Source organism: Schistocerca serialis, chromosome 4 (assembly GCF_023864345.2).
Source record: "Schistocerca serialis cubense isolate TAMUIC-IGC-003099 chromosome 4, iqSchSeri2.2, whole genome shotgun sequence".
In the NCBI taxonomy this organism is placed as follows: domain Eukaryota; kingdom Metazoa; phylum Arthropoda; class Insecta; order Orthoptera; family Acrididae; genus Schistocerca; species Schistocerca serialis.
In genome coordinates this window covers 558,284,013-558,296,292 of record NC_064641.1, presented here as the reverse complement: position 1 = coordinate 558,296,292, position 12,280 = coordinate 558,284,013, and the positions used below count along the sequence as shown (strand labels likewise).

General features: G+C 36.7%; 1 protein-coding gene across 2 annotated transcripts in view; it reads left to right on the top strand.

Annotated features, from left to right (window-relative positions):
- Nucleotides 1-12,280, top strand: part of LOC126475292 (protein tumorous imaginal discs, mitochondrial-like) — a 121,934-nt gene that overhangs the window by 88,651 nt on the left and 21,003 nt on the right. For both annotated transcript variants that reach the window (XM_050103054.1, XM_050103055.1), the window contains exon 6: nt 5,185-5,378. In XM_050103054.1, coding sequence (XP_049959011.1) covers nt 5,185-5,378 — 194 coding nt within the window. The remainder of the gene's footprint in view (nt 1-5,184; nt 5,379-12,280) is intronic.

The window sequence follows — 12,280 nt, the reverse complement described above, 5'->3', positions numbered from 1 at the left end:
ACAAAGCACTAAGCACAAATTTTGCCATTGGGTACAAACTGGTTATTTGATTCCAGTGACACATTTTGGGGCTGAAACTATTAAGAAAACTGTAATTGTCATTTCTGGTTTTCCAGAAAATAATTTTGTAGATACACATTTTAATTTGTCTTTTTCCATCAATGTGTAAAAGGACTTAAGATATTAAAAGCTGCTGGTCTCATTATTTTGTATGAATGAGTATAAGTGTAATACTCGTTTGCTTTATAAAAAAAACCTTTGTTCCTCAAGGGAATGTTACAGTGATCTTTGACAGTCAACACGTTGGTTTCTGAAAGTTAAAAATATGTTTTAAGAAACTGGTGAACTTTTCTCAAGAAATTTGACATTTGATAATATCCATTTTACCAAAGAAATGTGCGAGTATTGCTCACTTGAGTTCAGACAAATAAGTAGCATTGTATATTTTTTATATTCCAGCAGATAAATTTCAAGCAGTGCCAGTCAGTTTTTAATATGCTACTTGTCACACTTCTGGCAGTCTCATAATACTGTGTTAATGCCTTAGCCTAGTCCTAGAATTCTCAGCCTCAGTTGCAACTATTTGTTTAGTAACTTCAATTCTACATCAGGGAAGTTTGATATTCTGACATTTATTAGATCTGCTTAGTTGTTTGTAGGATTTTTGTTTATTACTACAACAGTGTGCTTAATGAGTACATAGTTTGCAAATTAAAAACTGATGTATTAAAATGATAGAGCGAAGCAAAAGTACCCAATCTGTGAACTAAATAATGTGTTTGTGAAGAACTAACAAACCCATTTGATGTTATTTTAGTACTTATATAAGGCCAAAGGCAATGTTGGAGGAACAAAATATTTTTGATCTTGACAGCCAGTTCTAAGAGTTGATGTATTTGACTAGTCAACATAAATTAATTTTCAGTCTACATAAAGGATTGAGGAATATCGTTTATTGAAATTAAGTGAAAATAAAAGTTGAAATGTGATGATTTATACCTTTGTTTCACTGTCATCAGTTAATACAATTGTATTTGGGAAGTATGGAATGTGAAACCTCACCTTCTAATGTTTTCGGACGACAAGAGAGAGTGTGGTATTGGGTTGCAAGGCACACACGTCTCTCAATTCAGTTGTTGTGTGTAGCCGATCCTCTACTCTGGGTAGTCATCTACGACGATCTCCCACAAGCTTCTTCTTCGAAGACTATAGTGGGTTAACGAAATTTATTAAAATACTTCTCTATCCTTGAAATAATTTCGGTACTCGTGTAATACTTTTCAGTTCCATCACTTTATATTTTCATCTTTCACAGATAATAACTTCTGCAAGCTATTTTATTCCTTACACCTTAGACTTGTTTACACGTATTCATACATCTGTCTTGTTTCCTTCATAGCCAATACATAAAATAATTTAAAAGTCTCTAGTCTCAAGCAAGTCCAATACATGAATGTGCATAGCAGTTCAATAGCAGTTCAATAGTCTTTTTTACAACCACCACAGACACTAACACATCAAAGAATACGACAAAATTATTCTTTGAGTTCTCCTCACGTCTTCTGTGGCGCTGGAGGCAAACACTTGTCGTTGTCAGTGACTCACCCCTTTTACAGTCTTGTAATAACAAACTTCCGACCTGCACGTAGAAACAGGTGGATCGGTAGAAATGTTCTCACTCTCCTGCACTCATACTCTTAAGGGGTGTTTGAGACGGTTGAAGGCCGGGTGTTTCTAGAATTTACACCGAAATTCTTGAGGCACTACAACATCTCCATTTAGATTGAGGCTTTCTGTGATTTCGCAAAGTGGTTGGAATGGTATCTTTGATCAGGTTAAGCCAATACCATTCCCATCTTTGTCCTCCGTGCACATGCTCCATCTCTAATGACTGCACATCTGATGAGACATTAAACTCTAATCCTCCCATTCATTATCAGTAGCTCGTAAATGTCACCAATTCTCGTCTAACATTGTTAGTGGTGACAAAAATAAGATGCTTTTGGCAACATGAAGAAGGGAGTGGAAGTTGGGGTGTGAAGTGTGTTTAAATGGCTGATGATAAAACATTGCCTATAGTATCAATATTTGACTGTGAATCTAGGTCTGACACAATTTTAACTTGGCAGTAAGTTTCGTAGCAGTTAACACTGGATTGCAGATTGTGCTTCAGCTTTTTTTGATTGCCATCTACATCTACATCTACATGATCAATCTGCAATTCACATTTAAGTGCTTGGCAGAGGGTTAATCTAACCACAAACATACTATCTGTCTACTATTCCACTCCCGAACAGCGCGCGGGAAAAACGAATACCTAAACCTTTCTGTTCGAGCTCTGATTTCTCTTATTTTATTGTGATGATCATTCCTACCTATGTAGGTTGGGCTCAACAAAATATTTTCGCATTCGGAAGAGAAAGTTGGTGACTGAAATTTTGTAAATAGATCTCGCCGTGACGAAAAACGTCTTTGATTTAATGACTTCCATCCCAACTCGCGTATCATATCTGCCACACTCTCTTCCCTATTACTTGATAATACAAAACGAGCTGCCCTTTTTTGCACCCTTTCGATGTCCTTCGTCAATCCCACCTAGTAAGGATCCCACACCACGCAGCAATATTCTAACAGAGGACGAACAAGTGTAGTGTAAGCTGTCTCTTTAGTGGACTTGTTGCATCTTCTAAGTCTCCTGCCAATGAAACGCAACCTTTGGCTTGCCTTCCCCACAATATTATCTATGTGGTCTTTCCAACTGAAGTTGTTCATAATTTTAACACCCAGGTACTTAGCTGAATTGACAGCCTTGAGAATTGTACTAGTAATCGAATTCCAACGGATTTCTTTTGGAACTCATGTGGATCACCTCACACTTCTCGTTATTTAGCGTCAACTGCCACCTGCCACACCATACAGTAATCTTTTCTAAATCGCTTTGGAACTGATACTGGTCTTCGGATGACTTTACTAGACGGTAAATTACAGCATCATCTGCGAACAACCTAAGAGAACTGCTCAGATTGTCACCCAGGTCATTTATATAGATCAGGAACAGCAGAGGTCCCAGGACGCTTCCCTGGGGAACACCTGACATCACTTCAGTTTTACTCGATGATTTGCCGCCTATTACTACGAACTGCGACCTTCCCGACAGGAAATCATGAATCCAGTGGCACAACTGAGACGATACCCCATAGACCCGCAGCTTGATTAGAAGTCGCTTGTGAGGGACGGTGTCAAAAGCTTTCCGGAAATCTAGAAATACGAAATCAACTTGAGATCCCCTGTCGATAGCGGACATTACTTCGTCAGTGTTTAATAGTAACTATTTAGCAGCATGGCAGCAGTTGCCACTTCCCATTCAGCGGACATAACCAAACGCTTAAAAAAAAGAAAGGAATTGCAGCATCAGTGTTCCATTAAACTTATTTATGTACCTACTGTATATCTAAATAATTTTATTGCTGATTTAATACAAGTGTGCACTGCAACATCAATATTGTTTCAGATTATTAATTTAGACAAACAAAAAGCTCAAGATTTTCACCAGTTTCTTGTGAAATCTGTATATTATTATTTATTGCTACATTCCCTTACGATTTTGCGGTCTTGAAGCTTTTCAGTTAGACTGTCAGGTCTAATTGTCCATCATCATTTTAATTATCATATTACTGTTGATATTAAATTCTTCAGCTAATTGTGTACTGTTTCATTCACATAGTTTTTACTGTGCAGTTATTAGTATTCAGTATTTGATTTAATTTAGTAGTATGACTCATTGCATGGTGCAAGCTCTTCTTGTTGAAGCAGATAAAGCTCACCACTCTTATTTCCTTAAGTTCAACAGGATTTCATGCACACTTCTGTATACAACAGGTTTTCTTGTCCCATAATAATAAATCTAACAAAATCAGTGACATTGATATACAGCCTTACAGTTAAAGATGTGCAACAGAACTCTACTGTACTTCACAATGAATATCAATCTTATACAATGTTATGAAGAAAAGGTCATCTTTCACAATTTATTCCAAGTGTGTTCTTCAGAGTCCCTCATTAAGATGTCTGGTAATGACTGGCAGTCACAAATTGGTACATGCTGGGAGAAATTTTAAGGCTCCCTCTTTTAACTCTATTCAGGCACGTTATACTGTGTAAGTAACCACATGTTGAAAAAATCAGTTTCAAGAAATATTGTCTAAGTTGGCAAATATGAGGACACTTTGATAATCCTTTTAATTTATGTTACACAAATTTGACTTAGCCTTTATCATTTAGATCTTATGTCCCCTCAGATTAGGTTTGTATTATGTAGTATGGGCTAATGCGGTGATGTAATGTTGGGTGACACCTAGTGTCCGCGTATAGCCAACTCCTCTCAGATAGACTAGGGAGACTTTTAAGCTTAACATTCCATTTTGGACAGACCAATATCAACTGTATGACATGCTTCATCCTATGGAATACTACGGGGCTGATTGGAATTTAACACACAGTGGCTCAGAGTATGGTGGTCTGAATTCTTATGTCGCCATAATTCCCTTCCTTGCTGTTTAGATTCTGGTTGCTATGGATTTGAGAGAAATATTTAACAGTTTTTCACTGTAAATGTTAGTGTTTAACATATTTATTTTCAGGTAATATATATTGCTTTGTGTTTTTGCGGTACATATGTTTCTTGAAGGTTAAGAATAATGTCAGTGTTATTTGGTAACTTTTTTTTTTAAAAAAAAAAAACACTCTGCTAGAGGTGTAACAGGAGTGAAGGAACAGCTGTTTCTAAGTAACCAATGATTTTCAGACAGATGACAAATTTCGTAGCACTGAATTTATTATAATGTCTCATGTCCCAAAATAACAACCACCTCAGACTGTCTTGTACATTCAAGATTTAAAAGTTTTTGATTTCACCCCTTAACACATGTTATTTCTTTTATCACCTTCTATTGATTACCTCAGACTATCCTCATATTGCCATGGGTAGCAGTAAACTTGCATTGGTCTTATTTTTAATTTTAGAGTGTGATTTGTGCCTGCCTCTTGTTCCACGATTTTATATATAAGATTTTATACACACCAATTTTTGTTGCTTGATTCATGCTCATGTTGCTTTTCAGTGTATAAGAATGTGTTAATTGTGACTAAACCACATGTCATTATGGGATGTGCCTTATGTTTTAGGTGTTGAACATGGACAAACAGTACGAATGAATGTAGGTAACAAGGAATTATTTATAACATTTAGGGTAGAAAAATCTGATTATTTTCGAAGAGATGGTGCTGATGTCCATACAGATGCTACTATTTCCTTGGCACAAGCTGTACTTGGTGGTACTGTGCGTGTACAGGGTGTGTATGAAGATCACACTATTCAGGTGAGCTAATTTAATTTTAAAGTTTTGAACAACTTTGTCATCTATGGTGGTGGTGGTGGTGGTGGTGGTGGTTATACACTGAGGTGACAAACATCATGGGAGAGCGTTATGCACATATACAGATGGTGGTAGTCTCACATACACAAGGTATAAAAGGGCAGTGTATTGGTGTTTACTCAGGTGATTCATTTGAAAATGTTTCTGAGTTGATTACAGCCGTGTAGTGGGAATTGATGGACTTTTAATGTGGAATGGTAGTTGGAGCTAGACACATGGTACAGTCCATTTCAGAAACCATTATGGAATCCAATATTCTGCAATCCACAGTGTCAGGAGTGAGCCAAGAATTCCAAATTTCAGGCATTACCTGTCACGACAGACAACACAGTGGCTGACGGGCCTCACTTAACATCTGAGAGCTGCGATGTTTGCTTAGTGTTGTCAATGCTAATAGACAAGCAACACTGCATAAAATAACCCAAGAAATCAATGTGGAATATACAGTGAACACATTTGTTACGACAGTGTAACAAAATTTGTGTTAATGGGCTATGGGAGCAGACAATCCATGTGAGTGCATTTGCTAATAGCAAATCACCTGCAGTGTGTCTCCTGGGCATGTGACCATATCATTTGGCAGCAGATCACTGAAAAACCATGGTCTGGTCAGACGAATCCCAGTTTCAGTTGGTGGAGCTGACGGTAGGGTTAGAGTGTGGTGCAGATCTCATAAAGCCATGGACCCAAGTTGTAAACAAGGCGCTGTGCCAACTGGTGGTGGCTCCGTAATGGTGTGAGTCTTGTTTACATTGAATGAACTGGGTCTTCTGGTCCAACTGAACCTATCATTGACTGGAAATGGTTATGTCTGGCTAGTTGGAGACTGTTTGAAGCTATTCATGGACTTCATTATTATGGCTGACAGTGCCTCATGTCACTGGGCCACAGTTGTTCACGATTGCTTTGAAGAACATTCTGCATAATTTAGGTGAATGATTTGGCAACGCAGATCACTGGACATGAATCCCATTGAACATTTATGGAGCATAATCGAGAGGTCAGTTTGTGCACAAAATCTTGCACCGGCCGTAGTTTCACATTTATGGATGGCTGTAGAGGCAGCATGGCTCAATATTTCTGTGAGGTATTTCCAAAGACTTGTTGATTCCGTGCCACGTCAAGTTGCTGCACTACGCCAGGCTAAAGGTGGTCTGACATGATAATAGAAGGTGTCCTGTGATGTTTGTCACCTCACTATATACCTCCCATTTGCCTCTCTACGTGCTTCCTCTTGCCCTTTCCACCCCTTCTTTCTTTTTAATTTCATTACAGTCACAACCATGTCTTCTGCTGAAGTCTTTTCCTTGTCCGTTTATTTGTATTACTGTACTATCTCCACTAGCAATCCTGTCGTGTTTCTCCATTGTTCACTAAGCAATCATCAGTTTTTGAACAGTTTTCACATTCAAAGTCAGTGTCTCATTACCATTAGTTATAGCTGGTGACACTCATTGATTGTAATTTTGCCTTTCCAGAGAATTTGGTAGGTTGGCTCAGAAAAGCATATATTAGAAGCACTCCAAACCACTTTTACTGTTCTGTAACTTTTTCTCCCTATACACGTGGCCATCCTCACCTATCCTAAGTATGTTTCATTTTTTAGGTGCTGATGCTCTAATTTAAACTTCAATTGATTTTAAGGCTTGCTTTCAAATTTACTTTATTTTCTTCTCCTATTCATTGTTTATCATAACTAGAGGCAAATTGTACGATCTCATCAGCAAAACAAGTCAGAAAAAAATGTTAATAAATACTCAAGATGCAAAAGGGATGTTCACCTATGTGGCCTAAGCTGAAATAAGTGACACAAGGTCAACAGTCATAAGTGAAAAACATTGGTTCTCTAAACGTCAGAGCTGTTTAAAATGCATTCATTCTGTGAAAGGGAAATTTACAAAATAAGAAAAAATGATAACATGTACCTGACATACAGGAAGCAAGTTCCACAGAAGATTTTGGGATCAAGATACAGATCACACAGGACAGATGGAGAAGTAATTATATTTTGTTCTGTAGAAGCAACTAGAAAGTAAGTCACTCCTGCTCAGTAAAAATGTTATTTATTTTCTCTCACAGTCGCAATTATCTTTCGAGATTATCGGTTTCGACCATCTCAAATGGCCATCTTCAGATCTAAAAATTAAAATTAAATTCTCTATGTAGTTTAACATGTTACATGTAAAATACGAGGTGTTCAAAAAGTCTCTCCACAGTGCCGTATGATTGTTCACCTGCTTGGGTTACTTCCCTTCAAGTGGACTCTCCCAACATTCCACTGTTTCGTTTATCTCAGCCAGCATCAGTAGTATCATTGGTGTGTGTTGTTACGCATTGATGTGAATGTTTAAGTTTAGTTCTTATGTTTGTTTGTTCTGTTTTTGCCACTGTTAAAAAGCTAGCCATTGAAGAACATGGTTTTAGTCGAAACTTCATCCAACAAAATGGAAGGGATATTCTTAATGAAACGTTTTTCACTGATGAGGCATGGTTTCATTTATCCAGGTACGTGAACTCACAAAATTCTTGTATGTGGAGTACTGCAAATCCATTGTGTATTCATGAGGAACCACTTCATTCTATGAAAATAGGAGTTTGGATTGCAATTTCTAGACATCCGATTGTGGGTCCCATATTTTTCAACGAAACAATAAACGCACAACGATACTGCAGTGGTATTCTGTACCCATTCATCGGAGAACTTGTGTTAAGTGAAATACTGAACCATTATTTTTTGGTGATCACGTAATTTCACAGGGACTTTGGCCTCCACGATCGCCTGACCTAACACCACCTGACTTTTTCTTATGTGGTGCAGCGAAAGCAGCTGTCTGTAAAAACCGTCCAGAATCCATCGATGAATTGAAAACTGCAATATCCACTTTCACTGCTTCTGTTACAGAAGAAATGTTACAGCTTGTGTTTGGAAAGATGATTAGACGAATTGAATTGTGTATTCAACAACAGGGGAGACACTTTCGACTTTTAATGTGAAAATTTGTAAGTGAAAATGAATATTCAATAAATTAATAACTTGTATTTCACTGAGTTTCATTTTGGCATATTCACTGCGGCATACGGCATGCGCGGCTAACAATCGTACGGCACTGCGGAGAGACTTTTGGAACACCCCGTACAATTAGTACTATAAATAATAAAAACAATGAAATAATAAAATTCTCATATCCGGTAACTGCACAGGAAGGTCATGCGTTTTCATTAGCATGAAAGTATTCTGCAATATTTCCTATAGTAAAATTCAGAAATTAAAACCAAAATATCACTTTTGTAACCACTACCAGATATTGATAGAGGATGGATTTTTATTTTTCGATTCTACTATATAAAATGAAATCCTACCTGACTCTGTTTCAGTTTCCACTTTAAAACTGAATTACTCGCAAACTAGCACACACACACATACCATCGTGCCAAAAGTCTTGCACATGACTGACATGAATTTCAACTTAATAATGCCAACGTAACGCTTGCGCGATCACAGTGTGCTTGGCTTTTGAAATGACCCTCGTAGTTGACACTGCAGAAATTAAAAAAAAAAAAAAAAAAAAAAAAAAAAAAAAAAAAAAAACTGTCAATATACATTACTGTAATCACATGCTTGAGATGGTGAACTTGCAGTTTCAAATTGCTCAGCATTTATAAAAATTGTAGAAGGCAGATGATCTTGAATCAGCACAAAAAATGAACTCTGAAATCTTGTGTTGTAGAATTGTTAATTTCAGATTACTTGACTGTGAACTAGGATCAGCTTATGTTAATAAAATTTTGCATGTCACGTAAAGTTCATTTGCAGAAGTCAGTCCACAACCAAATGACACTACAAAGAATAGATTTCATTTTGTGCAAATGCAAATTGAGAAGAAGTAAATAATGAAGAAATTGTTGGTAAAACTCTCTCATTGCTGAAGTTTTAAATATTTTTTTCAGTCTGTAATGTTAGGTTAACAAGAATATCGATGTTATAAGTAATGAGTGCAGTTAATAATTGCTTAAAAAAATCAAATAATAAATATGAAAATGTTTAAAACCATTTTGTAGATGGTTAGCTTTAGAGTAAAGTAGGGAGATTCCAACACAATAAGTGAAAAGCACCAGTTTGCTTTTGTTCTACAATATTACTTTTATTGTTAACCGGTTTTCGGCTTAAAGGCCATCTTCAGACATTTACCAAGAACCAACAGAAGATTCTGTTAACATAAATTCCAACATATATCAAAATTTCTATGACAATGCCATGTACATTAGTGAAAAAACCAGTAAGCATATGAGGATCAATTAGCAAAGTGATAACTAAATGTAGTGTGACTCTGTGGATTCGTAGTTCAGAAATTCAATCCCAGGTAAGCCCTAAGACTTCTACCCGCTGCCTTGGGCAACGTTTGTTAATGTGCTAAATGCTGAATTGCATTGTGGTTTGGAATCCACATTACAAGGTAGGTGCTCTATGTATCTGGATGGGTAAATACGTTCAAAGGTCTGAATAAGGCAAGGGTATGCCACATCCAAAAGGATCATGCTGATCAAATCACTGTTGTGGTCAAATCAATCTTTAGGTTGAAGAGAGCTCTACCTAAGCAAATGATAGAAATCTATACCACTGCCACTCTCAGCATTGATACTTTCTTTAGTGTTGCATAATAATGACTTTAAAAGCTGTGAACTGTTGAAAATTTTGTCCACACAGAAAGCTACCTAACTCCATGGCCAATGATGTGTGTATGTATGTTTCGTCATATTCAACAAGCTTCTGAAAGGTGGACGCTATATCACGGTTGTCTACAGTTTGTGTTCACAGTCGAATTGTCTGTGGCACTTAACAGCTGTCTCCAGATGGCTAGGATTATCATCTTACAAACAGTTCATTCTCTCGTCTCGAAGATTTTGATTATTTAGAAACCACATTGCTTGAATACACAATTCATGTTTTCGTAACATTCTAAGTAACTGTGGTGGAGAGCGTGCTGTGGTCAAAAGTCTTTAAGTGTTGAGAATCATATTGTTTCTTTTCATTTACTTTACAGATATCTGTTTTGATGTTGTTTGACTGTGGAGAAGTTTCTTGAAGTTAGAGAAGTTTTTTCTGCTTATTTTCCTTCTCCTCCACAGCAAAAAACTTCCAGTAAAAAATACAGTGTGTCTGTTATGGTGTACAATTGATATCTGCAGTTGAAACATGATAATTGTGTGTGTTTTGTGGCTGATATTTGATTGAATGCTGCCAATGGCTCAAAAGAAATGCAACAATGCTGGACCACCAGTCAGGATCTGTCAACAGTGGATTGCTGAGTGCAAACACAAAATACAAACAACGAGGAAATTTACAAGTTTGGGTAGCAAATTCCAATGAGTAATCTGACTAAAGAAAACCTGAGACATCGTGAAAGCAGAGACCAAGAATGCATGGCACACTATGGCAGAGAGACTGTAGTGAAGCAAATACATCACTGAGTTTTATGTTACTGCGCAACATAACTTATAGGGTGACCACAAGCTGTAATTGGCTGGCAGAATGGTGTGTGGCTCTGTGGTGGGTGATACTAGTGTTAGAGGTTTAAGTGCTCTGTCCAGATAGAGTTGATGCTCTCTGGTCGGCTTCTAAAGCCGCTGGGCTGGGGTACCACAGAATTGATAGCTAATGTAATGCTGTTGTAGGCATGTCTCATGCTAATTTAGATCAACACTGAATCTTGTTGAGCTAAAAAGAGTTCAGTGTAATAAAAGATAGTGAATTTGTGAATTGGGTCAGCAATGTTTATTCAGTTGGCCATTGAGATTCACAGTGAATGTAACATAGTTCTAAGAGTGTCAATGTTAACACAGGTTTTTCACATTTATATTGCTGGACCAAGAATGAATTCCACTGCATATGAACAATAGTGATTATGTCTTAGTGGTGACTAACGTTAACTGTCTGTAATGTTGCCTACTGTGCCAGCTCACAGACGTAGGTAGGATATTGTATATGTATTATTAACAAAAAAAAATAAAATACAGCTCAGTTACATTTCAAATAGCAGTACTGAAAACAGGAATATTTACATACATTCAGAAATGAAGATATTTTGTTTAAATTTGGGTCAGTATTCTTTAGTGATCTTTTATATATAGTTTTACTTCTGTGGACAGATTTTTAACCGCACTGTTTTCTTATATATTTTATTTTAAAGTTCACCAAGATTATTCCCGATACAAAATGTTATGCTTGAAATATTTAAGAAACCATTACATGTTACCAGTATTTTTTATATGCATTTCTAGAAAGAGAGAAAATTGAGGTTACAAAATGGTAATTCTGGGTTTTTAATAGTTATGTTTTATGAGATGTACAACCCTGTATTTCTTACATCAAAATTTGTACATAGTGGTCTTCGTTAAACTTCAAAATTTTCAAAGAACACAAATTGCTCTTTTAACTGAGGAAAAAGAAAGTCTTTGTAGTGAGATGTATTGATCCTGTAGCGTACACTTATTAGCAGAGACAAACTATTGAATGCACAAGATGACATTGAAAATTGGTTATTTAGATAAAATGTGTATAGAAAGATTTTTTGTGTCATGGTAATCCACTAAATGTAAATTCTACTTTGAACAATAAGACTCAGAAAGCTGTACTTCATAAAAGGATTTTGATGTGTGTGAGACCAAGGCTTGACTACTTTAAGCAGGTTCGAATGGATGTAGGTTGCAGTAGCTGTTATCAGAAGAAGGGACTTGTATAGAAAGGTGTAGTCTTTGAACTGCAGCCCATGACAACAAAAAATTATACAATGTGTCCCAGGATGAATGGACAATGTTCAGGAATATTACAGGAACTATTATTTGTA